Source organism: Pseudopipra pipra, chromosome 2, assembly GCF_036250125.1.
Source record: "Pseudopipra pipra isolate bDixPip1 chromosome 2, bDixPip1.hap1, whole genome shotgun sequence".
Taxonomy (NCBI): Eukaryota; Metazoa; Chordata; class Aves; order Passeriformes; family Pipridae; genus Pseudopipra; species Pseudopipra pipra.
The window spans coordinates 99959768-99975953 of NC_087550.1; the positions used below are offsets into that span (position 1 = coordinate 99959768).

Consider the following 16186-nt stretch of genomic DNA (forward strand, 5'->3'; position numbering starts at 1 on the left):
ATCTTCTACTCAAAGCTGGGTCATCTTCAAAATGTGGTTTGAATCCTTGGGGCCTTGCCCTGTCAAGGGTTGAAAACTTCCAAGGACAGAGATTCCATACTCTCTCCGGGCAATCCATTTCAATACTTAACCACTCCTGCTGCGAATGTTTTTTTACTTAGATCTACTCCAAATTCCTCTTGCTGCAACTTGTGACTGTCATTGTGCAACTCCGACAACACTCAGCCCCATCTTGTCCTTAGTCCCCACGTAGGCAGTAAAAGAGGAATTCATTCCTCCTTATTCTTCTCCAGGCCTTTGTTTGTGCATTAAGCCCCCTTATCCCCTAACTGTTCTAATGGCCCTCCACTACACTTGCTCCAGTACCTCAACATCTCCTTTGTACAACGGGGTCCGGATGTGGATTCACCAGGGTGAAGCCAGTTCCCTTGACCCATCAGTTACCTCTTTGCTTATGCTGCCCAGCATGCAGAGATCCTGTTCTCCACATGGCACACCTTCCACTGCTCACTAACACAGCTAACTCATTTTCCTCTGATCCACGTGAGGTGGTACAATTTACCTGCATTTGGGCTAAAAAACAGGTGGGAGGCTCTGTTACGTTGAGAAGCATTTTGGACAGTGTGCCACAAACTTTTAAAATATGCAAATTTACCAATGTAAACCTTACTAATCATTCTACTAAAAAGTTGCTTTAAAACCCTCAATACATGTTGACTGCCAATTACATCTCATTCCTTTAGTGAATATAGAATTAAGGCACTTTCTCTCTGAAATAAGTAAGACTTCTAATTGTGCTTATTTAAGTAATTTGGCTGCCTAACTCTCCCAGCTGGCTGTGGTTTCGTACTCGCTCCCTGGCACAGCCCACTTTGTATCATTTCCAAATATGCTGCCCCATTCGAAAGACCTACGAGACGTGTCCCCATGGAGTGGTGCTACAAGAGCTGTCACTTGGTGCAGAGACACGAACACATGCTTGAGAAACAGTAGTGAAGCAATGAGGCACGTCGTATTTTGTCAGCAGGAATGTTATGAAATAGCCACAAGAAAACTCAACCATATTGTTCTAATTTACGATAGAGTAGATAGGGTCTTATTTTGGAGCATGAAAACGTAATCTATCCCAGTCTGTCTTTCCCCACCACCCCTTTCAAATAGCAGTTTGCACTGTCATCAAATCAAATTAACACCTAAAAACAGATTTCCAAACAGGACGTTACTAGGATTTAGCCTTCCTATATACATATACACTTTAAAAAAAATTGTGGTGATGGGATGAAGATCAAAATATTGCCCAGAATCCTTTTAAAATAGAGGGCAGGGAAAAGAGAAAAGGGATTTCTTTATGATTTAAGAAGGATAAATGTGAAATATGAACAATCAAAATAACGATATTTGAGAAGTGACAGCAGATGTGTCAATCCATGTATTTTAGCTTCAAATTCTCCCATTTCATTTAAGTGTCAGCTTAGCCCAGAGTCTGACAGCACTGTATAAAGAAACAATTGCACATCTTCTAAAAACAGAAGATGGTGAGATCTCTTAAACAGTTTGCCCAAAGATCCTATTGTGCCTAAACTCTTTATGGGTTTATTCAATAAATTAAAAGAAATACCTCCTATGGGAAGCAAAAGACATAACAGAATGAAAAACATTTCCTGGAGCAGGAATATTTTTAGAATTTTAGAGAGAAAAGCAAAGGAAAACTTAACACAGCACTGCCAACTGGTTTCTCACCACATTACTCTCAGTAGGGTGCAACTCAACTGAAATTACCCTTTGGAGAAAAAACTAAAAAGTTAGTGCTCAGAAACCATCTTGCCATATTACAACAGTGGCAGAAAACAAAGGAATAAAGTAAATAAAACCTGAAAATAGAAATGGAAAATTTGTATTAGTCTTCCTCTTGCAACATTAGTTATAGATGTTCAGCAGAGGTACAGTTCCACCACTGAAAAGCAAATCCAGGAAGCCAGTCCTTTCGAGAAGCCTAACTCCAAGACAGTGCAAAAGTAATCTTAACTGCACTGAAAAAAAAAAAACCAAAACAAAACAAAAGGAATCTTTCATTTGTTAGCAAGGCCAGTAACATGCTTTGTACTTTCCTGAAAACCAGTCTGTCCATTTATAAGAACAAAAGTACTCACTAAAATTTAACTTGGCCAATCCAAATAGTAGGCTACAGCTACAGTAAAGTAGCTGCTTTTTCAAGTGAATTTCAGGTGATCAAAGCAAGAAGACACATATCTTCCTTTTTAACATCTGGCATGGAGGATAACTGAAGATACACAAAACAAGGAGAACTAGACATGGATAAAAGACAAGCCCAAATTAAAAGGGTTCAAGTGTGTGGAATAGGACTTAGAAAGTAACGAGGAGAAAAAAGAAAAGCAAGTTCTCAGCAGCCACCAGGAGAGTTTCTGCATTGGACTGAGTGCTCACATGCATCCTCACTAAGGTAATGCTCAAAAATCTCTTTTTGACCGTACAAAGAGTCCTCATGGATAAACATTATAAGTCAGAAGATCTTTTCTTTGAGAGGACACAAAAGAGATGAAATAGAAAGAACCAGAAAAGACAGCTCTTGTTTCACAACTTTGGATGCTGATGCAAGCTGTTCCCATAGCCAGGACTGTGAGGATGATGACCCAGGGATGACAGCTTTAGGGTGGGAAACTAATATTTGTTTTTACTATCCAGAGACACAGTACCTAATCTACTTAGGTCCAAAAACACGAACATGTGGTACCCAGCATCTGGTTCCAGCACAACAATGTGGCAAGCGTCAAGCACTGGAAGCTCATCAAATCCTTCAGAAACACTCTCAAGTCTCCCAGGGATTTAATAATTCTTAGCTGACAACTGGAGTGGAAAAAACATGTAGCTTGAAATAGCCAATCTGTACACATCTAGGAAAAACTAAAACTCAACCAGAAAGCCTCCACATACATTTCCATTGATATGTGTTATTGCTACAGGATAAGAACAGATTAAAAAACCAATAGGAATTGTTTTGAACGAGCACAGATTAAAAATCTGTACAAAATAATAGACACAAAAGTTTTAAAGAGAGGTAAAGAAAGTAAAATTCCTAGGGCTAAATGGTGACTCAAGGCTTTGCTTTCTTCTCGATACTCTGGTTTGATTAGTAGTTTTCACCAGTCAAAAGGAAAGCACACATTTGAGTACTCTGTTAGACTGAAGTCTGAAAGCTCAGGACCTTGCAAAATTGGACAATGAGTTGCAATGTCAAATTCCAATGAAGTCTGAACCTTGCACTCACCTCCTTACTGCTCCCCTTCCAGTTTCCATAAGCTGAATGGAATATTTGGCCTCTTCTCCCACAATCCAGACACCTGGTTCAGTTAACAACCAGTGTAACACAGAATGTACAAAAGCTACATTTTAAAACGTTAGCTTAATTCCAGTGACCCTTATGCTCTCAAACACTATGACACATAGCCAGAGAATCGAATATGAACAGCATTATATCATGTTTAAAGAGACTAAGATAGGATTGCCATTTTAGCTTTCATTTTTAGTGCATTTTTACATTAAGATTTCAAGTCTGCAACTCTGACACTGATACGATCTAGTTACTACTATGTCAGGGGTGTTCAGCCATATTTGCACAGAACTCCCTGCTGGTTTCAGTTGTGATATTTACATCCAGAAGGAAAAAAATCACCCCAAAACAGGCTTAATATCTACACATTTATATAGCTACAGCACTGCATAAGAGTGAAAAGAGACTTCTGAAATGTTCTCCACCTGCAAACTGTCACAGCTGCAGTTCTTGTCATACAAGAGAGTCTGCAAAACTAACTAACTATGCTGCAATTCCATCATGAAGTCAATACAGCAGTCTGGGTTGTGGATATTTTAGAGGCTGCTCAAAATTACTTTTCAGTCTCATTTTTATTATTTTCACAAGTTCCTTTCCCATTATTTAAGCAATGCTCACTTGGGGAATTCTGTCTGTCCTAGCTGTCAACCCCCATATTTTCATCCAATGTCTTCAGACGTAATTTAGTTGGGAATGGGAAGAGTGCATTTGCCAAAATCAGAAATGTTGAATATATTTAGTTACTTTTAATGGCATTCTTCCCATAAGAGACCCACAACTTTTCTGCCCACCAGATTCTGCAGTTATACAACTCTTACAGCATTGAATGAGGTGGACTTAGGCTGAAACTAATTGTGTGTCAATTCAGTGGTAAATACCAACACACACAGCTTTTTACTTTAAAAAAAAAAAAAACAAAAATCTTCTGAAATACAGTTCTCACACATCTCATCAAAAAGCCCTCGTGAAAGCGAAAAATGCAAGTTAGCAATATTGGAGGATGGGGGAGTATCCAGTTTTTTTAATGTCTGGAGTAAGAGAAAGGTGACAAAAAGCCATTTAAACATGCTAGATCCTCATTTTGCTTCCAGGACAGTTAATCAGAGCTCTGCAAGGGAGTATGTTCCAACCCCTCTTCTACTCATATAGCAAAATCTCTGAGTTAGGTATCAAGGTGCTTAAGGATAACAGACACTGTGCTCACACTTAATGACCACATGAACCTCCACTAATGCAGTTGTCATGCACTGACCTTGGCCGGATTCTAGGCACCAACTAAAGTTGCTCTGAGCTGGGAGAGGTCACACAGGTAAAACAGACTCAACATGGGGTTAATACTAAAATTTATTACTAACAGGATAAGATCTAAAGAGCAAGAAATAAAGTAGCCTTAAACACACTTTCCACCCACCCCTCCTTCCTTCCATGTTCTCCCTTCTCCCCGCACTGCTTCATTGGGGGGGGGGGGGAAACTTCTAGCAGCTTCTAACCAAAGCCACCCCATGTAGCCCCCCCCTCCCCCGCTACCAAGAACCCAGCCACCTCAACCCACGAGGCTGTTTCCTCTTGTCCTGTCACAAACTGCCTGGGAGAAGAGGCTGACCTCCATCTTGCTACAAGGAAAGAGAGACTCAAACACCACATTCCAAATGGATTTAAACTCTTAAAGTATCAAGCAAGTGAATTTATCAAAACTGAACTCCCTCACCTATCCACTGAAAGCCGTGTTGTGAGTGTTCACTGCTTTCGATGGCCACACTGTAAAATAATTTGTTTAAACTCATGTCGTTCTGATAGTGAAGATTAGCATCTCCAGCATCCTTGCAGCTAGTCACAGCTTGGCCAGCCAGCAGTGTAGGAGACACCTGGACAACTCCTGTCTTCTCTCCCAACATCTGGTGAGGAACCAGAGCAACCTTCCCTCCTGCACCACAGAGAACTTGCCCTGCTGTGCTCAACAGAAAACCATCCTAAGTGAGTGAGCAGGTCAGTTGCAGGCTGAGTCAGGAGGAGGAAGAGGTCAGGAAGGGCTGAGCAAATCACATGCAGCAACCCAATTTTGCTGAGAAGCAAGCTGCAAACTAAGGATGCTGCCTCCTGCTTCCCAGGGGCCAGACATGCAGGTGGAAAGGCTGCAGATGTTATGCTACTACTAGTTTAAAGCAGCAGTTGGATATGGTAATATTTAATTAGTCAGTAACACAGACAGTATGATAGCAAAATAATCAGGCCATTTAAGTTTAAGTGTGTAAATTTGGTTTATCATCTAGGACAGAAAAAAAAGCAGAAGAATTAACACAACTTGAGAATTCACAGAGATAGATTTATTTTGAGCTATTCTGGACTTTTCACCCAGCAAACGTATTTCCATCAGTCATTACAAAACACTTGCACCCTTAACCTGTACAGGACCACTCACATACGTCAGCATAAATGTATGACTAAATTTTGGTAGAATCAAGGCATTAAGGTATCTCTAGATATTTTTACCACCTCTTCCCATGATATTTAGTTTACTTAGAGAGTCATTTAAACATATGAGACACTTAATGAAAGCATAGTAAGACAATTTTTTAACCGAAAGTGAATTTTCTTTAAGGGAAATGGATTAAAAGGACAGCTGAAATCATGTGGGAATGGAGGACGAATGCTTTTTTCCCTTGTTAAAAATCCCCCTTGGCTTTGCACCGCTGAAACCACTGGAAATGTTGTCACTGATTTCCACAGATACAGGAAAAGGTTTTTTTATTTAAGCAGCTTATACATGAGCAGATATTAAAAAGGTGAAAGAATGCTTGCTAGCAGAGTAAAGCTCTACCAAAAATAATCTTTACAGATGTAAAATATTCTTGCAAAACAAACTACATGTCGATAAAGAGCCAGATCACTCTGTTGTGGTATGTAGTCAGAGACACATTTGTCACATGTTGCTTCACATTCAGAAGTCTGTGGATTCAAGAACACAGTCCTAACACATTTAGGTGTGACCTGCTGCTGAAAATGGAAATCCCCTCTGCACTCTGGCACTACATTAAAAATTATTTATGAATGGTGGCACAAACTGAGCACCAACCTTTCCCTCTATAGTCCAGCAGACAGGCTTGTGTTATAAAATGCTTAAGTCAAAGAACTTCAATCAAAAAAAGGCAAAATAAACAATCCATTATTCTCCTGGCCTCATATCAAAGCTATTACGGACATTTTGGCCTCATATACAGAAATTGCAGATCAGCAGGACAGGCATCCTTTAAAACCTGACTAGAGCTGTGCCAGGTGCCCCTACCTCCGCAGCCCCAAGGCACTGGCTGTCCCAGGGCAGGATTCACAGAGCACAGGTTGTAAACCCCTTCTTCACCTCATCCCTCTAGATGCCACTACACGGATCCAGCCTGGGACAGGAGGAGGAGGTCCTTCCCAGAAGCTATAATTTTGAGGGGGTTCTGAAGAGGAAATCTCCATGGCATTTTTACTTCTCTGTACTGCTTTAGAGATTAACGTATTGGGGAAGAAAATAATTACCACATATATCTCCTAGCACATGAACCTGTTGCTTGCACAGTGGCTCTAGAGAAATATTTTCAAAAAAGTGCAATTACACTGAGGGTATTGGAATGAAGGTAAAGAAAACAGACTTTGCAATGAGCATTCTTTTATTCCCAGCTAGTAGGATGCGAATTTTTAAGTACACCAACCAAAATTTTCAATGTACTTTTTCATTTGGCAGTCATCTATTCAGTTGTCTTTTGTAGTCAAGTAAAATTACCATGGCAATGTATTTCATTTTCTAAGTTGACAAAAAAATGGAACTACAGATTTCCTACTGAGAATGCAATAATTTGAATAATGGGACCTTTTAAACTTACAATATTATAGACAGTTATTTCCTTTTCACCCAATAAAATGTGGTTTTTTCACCTCCTCGAGCATACTAGCTTTCCCATAGCCAGGATAAAGCTCCAGAGACTAAAAAATCCTTCACTTCCTAAAAACTGAACAAGACCTTTTCCGATAAAGATCAAATGCAAAGGAATTAAAAAAAATATATAAATAAATAAAGGAGTATTAATAATGCTATTTTATTATAAGAACAAACTGAATGACCATAAGGATGCATGCCTGAAATAAGAGGGGGAATAATATCAAAATTATGTATGTGCAGTTTCCCTAAAACATAGATTAAATAATTTGTACATGTCTTTGCTGAATAACTAAGTTAATATTTGTATAATGTCTCAAAAATGGGAACTCTGAAACTAGCAGGTATCTGGATATATGACAACTGACACACAGTGACACCAATTCACAGTGATGAAGGGAGCCAAGATTCAGGTGCTGCACACCCTGCTCCCACCTGGCAGCCCCACCACTGTGACTGCTGGGACAATGACAGCGATGACACTTGTGCCCAACTGAGAGCTCATGGAAAGGGGTGGCCCAGTGTGATGGTTTCAGTCTAGGCCTTCCTGGTAACCAGCTTGTAACCAGGAAAGAACTAGGAAGGTGACCAAGGAAGTATTCCATGCTATTCCTTTACGTAACCTAGGGTATAAATAAGGCATCGATAAGCGGGTTCGCTCTCTTCTCTTCCGGCAAGGTTGGAGAACGGTGGTCCCTGTCTGGGCCTGGCTTATCTGGAGCTGAGGCCTACAGTAACTGCTGTTATCAGCCACGCGTGAGGGGGGAGTGCTGGGCCGTGTCCAGACGTACTGCTTTCTTTCAAGGGAAGTGGTGAGCTCTTGCCAATTCTTCAGCTTTGCTGGGTTTTTAGACTGTGTAGATCTGTTTTATTATTTGTCCCTTTTCACCCTATTTTATCCTTTTCCCTTCTCCCTTTCCCCCTCTTCCCTTCGACTTCGGGAAGCTATTTGGGATCATAGATTCATATATATATAATTCTCATTGTATATCTCTGTTTTATACATAATATATATATATATATATATTTTTTGCTAGAACTTTGGCTGCCTGGTTTTTCGTTTTTTTTTTCCTTCCCTCTCTGGGAAGGAGACCCTGTTGTCGAGTTTCGGAGATTTGGCAGGAAGCCAACTCCAAACTTGCACACCCAGTCACCTGCCCCACTCGGACAAGGGGGCACAACAGAGATGTGGATACTTGCTTGTCCTGACAGCATCGAGCTCAAACCTTGCCAAAATTGTTCTCTCACAACAAAATCACCTGTTGAGGTTACTTTTTTTCTAAAGTAAAAATGATTTTTTTTAAACTACACCACACATACGTTTCAGTTACTCGAAAAATCAGGCCCCACCCATAGCAAAGGTGCCTTCAAAATACAAAACCACACTTTGTTAAACATCCATTCTTAACTGTATGAAAGATACTCAGGTTCAAATGCCACATAAACAACAATTTGTCAGAGAACAGTAACATCAAATGTAACTATAAATTATATCACTATACGGCATTAGAGTTATTAGTAATATAATACGCCCTTCACAAAAAAAAAGGTTTGTCTATTTAAAAATGCTAAATTCACACGCCAAATTAAGAAAAAAACCAATGCTTTTAAATTTGCAGTTAAAGATGTGCTGTGCTGTGCTGTGTGGTGTGACAACATACGGATCTGATAAAAATGCCCCAAGTGTCCACCAGCTTCATGTCGATTCAGTGAAAACAGGGAGACCTGCTTAGATTTAGAGATCAGAGACCATTCTGAGTCTTGGATTCAGTCACGAAACCCTGCACAGGAAATCTTAAGCATCTTATACTTTTTCATATACCTTATCAAATCATAAGTGGATAAGCAGCAAACTTACCCTTCATTAGTGTGACCACCTACTGTCTCACTGTCCACTGGAGGTTTTTTGCCACTGATGCTGCAATTCCCACAAAGTTCTTTGAAATAATGAATTTTTAACTATCTTAAAATTCAAGCATCAAGATGAAATATTACTAAGAGTAACTCCTGATCACAAGACTTAATAATCCATTTTTTAAAGCCGCAAAAAATCTTCACCACCTCTTTAAACATTACCCAGCCTCTTGCCTGAAGTCACCACCCACAGGCTGACATTCCATCTCAGCTTGCAGACATTGACAACTTTTATACTCCAAACAAACAGGAGAATATAGGAGCTCATGCAGGATGAGAGGTAGTGTTTGCCTTTAAAAACTACATCCTGTGCCATCATGATGCCTAGTTTGATCCCAGATCACTGTGTAAGGTAATAATTTTTCAAGGGCTTCCGCATCCCACTTGAACAATGGGGGTGTCTTATTGCTGCTTATTACTAGTTTTTTATAATACACACATCTTTGGAAATGAAAAAAAAAAGGAAAAGGCTGCCTTCTGATCCCAGTGCTCCAGGAGGCACTACTAAACAGTTAAGTGGGAAACCTCATCACCACGGACAGGATGAAGAATTTCTTAGAACAAAACAAATTATTCTTCTACTGCTACAAAGGGCTCTGCATAACCAACTCACCGAGCAATCGCTACCAAGAAACAATGCTACATTCTCTGAATACATTTATCCTCATGGTATGGTATCTGCAGCCCAACATCGACGACATCCAAGTTAAACGAATAAATATTTGCGTTGCAGAGTTGGATTTGTCTTGGAATACAACTGCTTCTCATGTGGTTTTGACACATGTGCGTTGTCAAATAAATCACAGCTCACTGGGTGTGCACATTAAAAATAATTTGTCTATCTTGTTAGAAACCATCACATACTTCAGTTTAAGACGTGTGAAACTGGGAGGGGAAGGCTTTACAGGCCTGGGACAACTACACATGGAATCCGTCGAGGGAACCTCAAACACCCGACCCTGCACGGCCGCGGATGCCGGCTCCCGGCACTAACAACCACGGCGGCCTCGACGGCCCCATCGCGCCGTGTCCCCACCACCGGGCGGGAGCCGGTGGCTCCCCCGGGCGGGCGGCGGGGGCGAGGGCGGCGCGGCGGGTGCCCGTCCCCGGGGGCGAGCGTGCCTACCTCGGACTTCCACACGACGTAGGTGGCGGGGCGAGGCTCGGGCGGCGAGGGCTGCCCCTTCCTCTGTTGCAGCCAGCGCCGGGGCGAGGAGAAGATGCTGTTGGCGGGGCCGCTCAGCGCCAGGGCCGAGGGGGTGCGCGCCAGGAAGGGCAGCTCGCAGCCGGGGCTCCGCTTCCCGCGGAGGGTCTCCTCGTCGAAGACCGCGCTGCCCGGCGGCGACCGCTCCAGCGGGGTGCTGGGGGTGGAGAAGGAGGCGCCGTGGGGCGGCGGGGCGCCCCGGGGACCGCAGCGCTCCCCGAAGGGGCTGCCGGCCGCCCGCGCCCGCGGCGCCCGCCCCGCGCCCTCGCCGTCCTCCCGCCCGCCGCCGATGATGGCGGGGTCGAGGCTGCGCGTCTGGCGGAGCCTCCGCTTGGAGAGGCTCTTGGCGGCGGCGGGGGCGGCGGCGGCCGGGGAGGAGCAGGAGAAGACGCTGCTCAGCAGGCTCTGCGCCGACATCGCGGCGGGCGCTGCCCCGGGCACGGCGGGGCAGTCGGGGGTCCCGCCTGGGCTCTCGCTGCCTCTGCCTCCAGCGCCCGCCGCGGAGGGGCTCTGGGGGCGGCCCCCACGCCCGGGCTCAGCCCCCGGCGGCGCGGCCCGACGGCGGCATCGCGGGGCTCATGGCGGCGTCCGGCGCTGGGGCTGCTCCGGGGCTGCCGCCGCGGCGGTCACTTTGCTGAGAGGGAGAGGGAGGGAGAGAAAAAAAAAAAAAAAAAGTTACGAGAGAAAAGGGGAGGGGAGACGGCAGCAGCGGAACTTTTATCTGGGCTCGCCGCAGGCTGCCAGAGTCACTCCCCCCTCGGCCGTGATGCGCACGGGAGCCCGGGCCGCCCACCCCGCACAGGCACCCCGGGGGTGGCGGGACCCGTCTGCACCCCCCGGAGCGGGGAGAGCCCGTCCCAGTGCCGCCCGCACCCCGGTGCCTCCGCCGGACGCCCACGCCGGAGCTGCGGGTCCCAGCGCTGCCGCACCGGCACGCGATGGTTCCGTTCTGGGGAGGGATCGCGTAGCGACGGACGGTTGTTTTTTGGAGCGATCGTTCCCGAGGCGCAGCCGGGGAAAGCCCCGGTCTGACCTTTCTCAGACCAGCGCCGCGTCGCCCTCCCTCCTGGGCTGAAGGTTATGGGACCCCCCGTCTGTCCCGGCTGTGCCGGAGAGAGCTGAAGACTTAGGAAAACCCCACAGCAGTAGGCAGGGTGCTCGCAGTGTGCAGCACACGGGACGGGACCTTCTTCTGGCCCATGTCTCTCTTTCCATCCCTGCCAAAACACCTACTTTGAGGGCACGTGGACGTGAGTCCGACAGGCAGCATTGGTCACCTAAGACCTGTAAAAAGAGAGTGTGACCAATGAAGCTAAGCCTCCTCAGGACAAGTGACTGGACATGCTTGATCTCCCATTGAGCCTTTTTCTGCTCTCTATCTCCAAGCACAGGCAAGGAAACTTTTACCAGAAAAACAGAACAAACGTGGAAAAGGCAAAACTGTAAAGAAATTAAGAAATAGAATGCACACAGAAGAACAATACCATGCAACACCATGAAGGCAGCCAGACAGCTCCTTCCTTACCTGGAGTAAAGGAAACGGTCCCTCAGACTCCCTGTAGACTCTGACTCCTGCCCTGACTCCAACTGGGAATATTACAGTCCTCCCCTCACTGGAAGCAGTTCAACAGCAATGCTTCTCAGGTTCTTTCTGGACCCTATACACCATAATTTACTTAATGTTTCAACTTTATTAAGTAACCATTAGCTTCATGGGTAGGTTCAGTTCGGTTGCTCTTTTGTCAGTGAAGACTACAGCCGTTATATCTTTCGAGATGGAAAGCAAAACACAAAACCAAATCCTGTTTTTCTTCCACATCTATACTTTCATTTAGAGAGAGTGGAAGATGCCTAAGGACAGACTAGCTAAAAACTCCTGTGCAAGTCTTGAATCTCCCCTGTCTCAGACAAACTCACTGTTAGACTGCTGACTCCATGGGGCCTAAGCATCCTTCTTTTGACTTGAAAACCCACCAGCTCCACAGTCTCCCCAAAAGTGTTGCAGGCAACTCTTAAAAAACTTCCTTAGAAAAGGCTATTTTGAAAAGAAAAGTGCTTGAGCACAACAAAAGAGTTATTAATTTCTCCTCATTCTGCGTTTTCTCTTCAAACCCTAGTGCAGGGTTGTGTTGTTCTCCCTGATATCCTGGAGCCTGTGCAGGTAAGTGGTCCCTGGCAGCACTTTCTGTTTTCATCAATAGAGGGAGTAGACAATTCCGTCCTGTGTGGTGCTGTTTAAATTTCATAAAGGGCAACAGCACAAGAGCCCATCCACTTTCAAAGGAGGGTGTTCTGGTTTTAGGTAATGTTTCCAAATGGGATTCTTTTTTCTTTTTTTTCTTTTTTTTCTTTTTCTTTTTGTCTGCAAAGTAGCTTTTTCCCCTTATTTTAATAAGCTGTGCTATTGCCTAATTCCAAGTTCCTCCACAGCTAAGGTTGCAGCTGTTTCTGTTTAAAGCTTCGTTTTGCCTCCTCATTAATGCCTTCAATAAGGTCTCATGCATGAGACTACGAAGAAGGTCTGAAGCGTAAAACAACAATCCGTGTTTGTTTCTGCAGTTCTGTGCCCATGGTAGCAATTTGGTTGAGAGGACCCATCTGCAGTACAACTATACAGACGTGTGGCTCCAAGTATTTGCTTCTTTTGTCCTCTACAAACATATCATGGGACCATAAAGGGACAGGAAGACATGAGGAAAAAGGCAGAGAGGGAAATTCAGAGTTTTAAGGAGCTCATCTCTTGAGGAGTAGAGAGGACAGTCACACCTGCATCCAAAATCCACCGAAAACTGTTTATGCCATTCTCTGTGAGGTGCATTGCCGACTTTGCAGAGCTGATACTCTTGGGCACAGCCAGCTGCCAGTGGGCAAACCTCCAAGTGCCAACTCGGATCATTACACACTGCACACACGGACTGTGAAAGGAGTCTGAAACAATCAGATAAGTGCGTAGTTAGGAGCATACATCACTTTACAAGTAACTACTTAAATGAGGTGGGAGCAAAGCATTCTTGTTTCCACCTGCTTCAGTCCAGGCATGACTACTGCACAGCTGGTTTTCTTCATGAAAGCTCCCATGAAAAATTATAGTTTTCATGAGATGTAGACCTGCAGCATCATAACTGCAATTCAAAGAGTAAATGCGACATACATATAGAGATGCTTCGTGTAGACAACTTCACTACCTGTCTCAGCTTCTCTCTGCATCTTTCAGGAGAACAGCAATAAAAGCACTTACTGATTATTTTTAAAGTTTCTGTTCCTTATCACTGCATTATTATGCATTATTATGAACTGCATTATTGTGAGACCCGGTAGCACCACCCTGCAGCTAGGCTCAGGGGCTCAAGTGGGCATGGTACAAGCACAGGACAAAAAGATAGCCCTAGTCCCCAAATTTTAGCAGTAACCTCCAGACATAAGATACCAGCTGTGCAGCCATATCTGCAGAGGAATAGTGAGACAGTACTAATTGATCTCATAATGGTTGTCAGCCCTTCTTTCTCTTACAAAGCAAAGCTGTTTGTGTAACACCTGTCATTGCAACCATAAGTTTGCAATAGCAGTCAAGGAACTGAAAGACCTAGCATGGATTTACCAAGGGTAAATTATATGTAACTAACCTGATCACCTGCCTTGATCTATGGATGATGGGAGAGCAGTGGATAGGAGGCTTTTGGCACAATCTCCCACAGCTTTGTTTTTGAGACAGAGAGAAAAACTGACTGAATCATAGTGAGTAATGGTTCATACTCTACAGGTAAGCTGGTTACAAGTGCAGTTCTTCATAAGTCTGTATTGATTCGTGTCCTGTTTCATATCCATATCTATAGCCCAGAGGAGGACTCAGAGTGGACTTTCATCCAGTTTGTGGACAACATCAAATTAAAGCATATAGTCAACATGCTCCAGGGAAGGGCTGCTATTCAGAGGGGCTTAGACAGGCCAGATGAATGTGAAAACAGGGATCTAATGAAAGTCAGTGAGGACAAGTGCATTTGGTGTGGACTTACCCCTGCATTTCTATGGGCTGGGGAGCAACTCTGATGGGAAGGAGGTCAGGTGCTCTGATGGTCAATAGCCAAACATGATGGAGCAGGAAGCCCTTGCAGGGATGAAGGCTAAGAGAATCCTGGGCTGCATCAAAAGAAATATAGTCAATAGACTGAGGGAGGTGATTATTTGCTTTTACACAGCATTCAACAGACCTCATATGGAACAGTCTAGTTTGTGTGACTGCAATTAAGGAGGACTTTAATAAACTTCAGCTTGGAGGGCCACCAAGACAGTTTGGAGCTGGAACATTTGCCCTGTGAGGATATGCCAGGAAAGCTGGACTTGTTCATCCTGGGGAAAGGGAAACCTAGTAATAGCCTTCCAGTTCCTGCAAGGGAGTTATCAAGAAATTGGAGCCAGGCTCTGTGCTGAAATTCAGAGTGAATGGATGACAGACAGGAGTCAAAAATAGACAGAGAACTTCATGTAAGGAAAAAAAAGTCACTGAGGATTATTAAGCACTGAAACAGGTTGTGGAATCCCCATAATTGGTGGTGTTCAAGACCTGACTGAAAAAGGCACTGAACAGCCTTGTCTTAGTTTAGTTTTTACCCTGCTGTGAGCAGGAGGTTGGACTAGAGACCACTCGAGGTTCCCTCCAACTTGAACAACTCTCTGGTTCTAACCGAATATTAATTTTGGACTAAAGTCAAGAAAACCTTAACCTTCAGAAAATTTTAGAGATTTTGTATAAATGTCTATCACCTGACTTAATAGCAAGCCTGCTGCATGGGCAAGTTTTAGAGAAGTTATGGTCCTAGAGTTATTTTAACAATCTGGTTTTATTAATGCCCCAGTAAAGTGAAATTAGAAGGAGATACTGCCACCTGTTTTGGTTGCACTTTAAAAAACAAATTCCTTAACAAAATAAGAGTGTATTCATCTCAAGAATTAAAAAAAATCTGTTCAGATATCTGAATAAATCTCTGAAAACAAGGGTGAATCAGAAAACAGGAGCATTTTGTTTCTTTAGAATTTATTAAACATTAAAAAAACGCCAAAGCCGCACTTCTACCTTACTTTTTTCTTACAGAAGGATTTCTAACTTTGTCATTCCTGAGATTTGATTTTTTTGACAGAAAGACTTTTATCTAAAATTTATCTCTTCCAGTTTTTCCATTAAGATGAAATATCTGCTACATTTTTTACAGAACTTCTGTCTATATTGCAGTGGAAATAATCTACAGGCAGTTCAGCACAGCATTCAAGACTGATTGTCCAAAAGAGAAAGCCCTACACAAGTGTTTGTGGAAGCAGCTGGGGAATGGGTGCATAAGCACCCTTCTTTGGCTGCAGTGGTATTTGACCTTCACCCAGCTGGTGACCAAGTACTGTGATGGCCTGGTCCTACAGAGGCCTACAGAGTCTACCATGTGTTTTGACAGTGACCTCAGTAAGACATAGATGGCTGTGTGGTAGAAAGTGTTTGGATGTGACTAGGAAGGAAATTGCCCACAGGGCTGCATCTCCCATGAAGTCCTCTCCTGTTTCTTACCTGGCATAGGACTCTGCAGGTCAGTCACTGAGACACCCAGAGGAGTCTGGGCAAGTGTTTGCCCAGATTGGCTGCTCAGTGCTTAGCTAGGACAGCTGAATCTCTGTGATAGCACACAAGGAAAAAAAATAAAATTCAATAAAGAGAAAAATATACTTATTTATACTGGAAGGGAAAAGTGATAGAATGCTGTAACTTGAAACATTTGCTCTACTGAAGCAATAATAATGAAAACAGGGACACTATTGTGTA

At 43.7% G+C, this 16186-nt stretch overlaps 1 protein-coding gene across 1 annotated transcript in view; it reads right to left on the bottom strand.

The window, feature by feature from the left end:
- The window catches only part of ARHGAP6 (Rho GTPase activating protein 6), a 321243-nt gene extending 310237 nt beyond the window's left edge, over positions 1-11006 (bottom strand). Inside the window, exon 1 of the mRNA XM_064646597.1 lies at positions 10306-11006. Within this exon, the coding sequence (XP_064502667.1) occupies positions 10306-10800 (495 nt within the window). The 5' untranslated portion in view covers positions 10801-11006. The remainder of the gene's footprint in view (positions 1-10305) is intronic.
- Positions 11007-16186: the final 5180 nt, after the last annotated feature.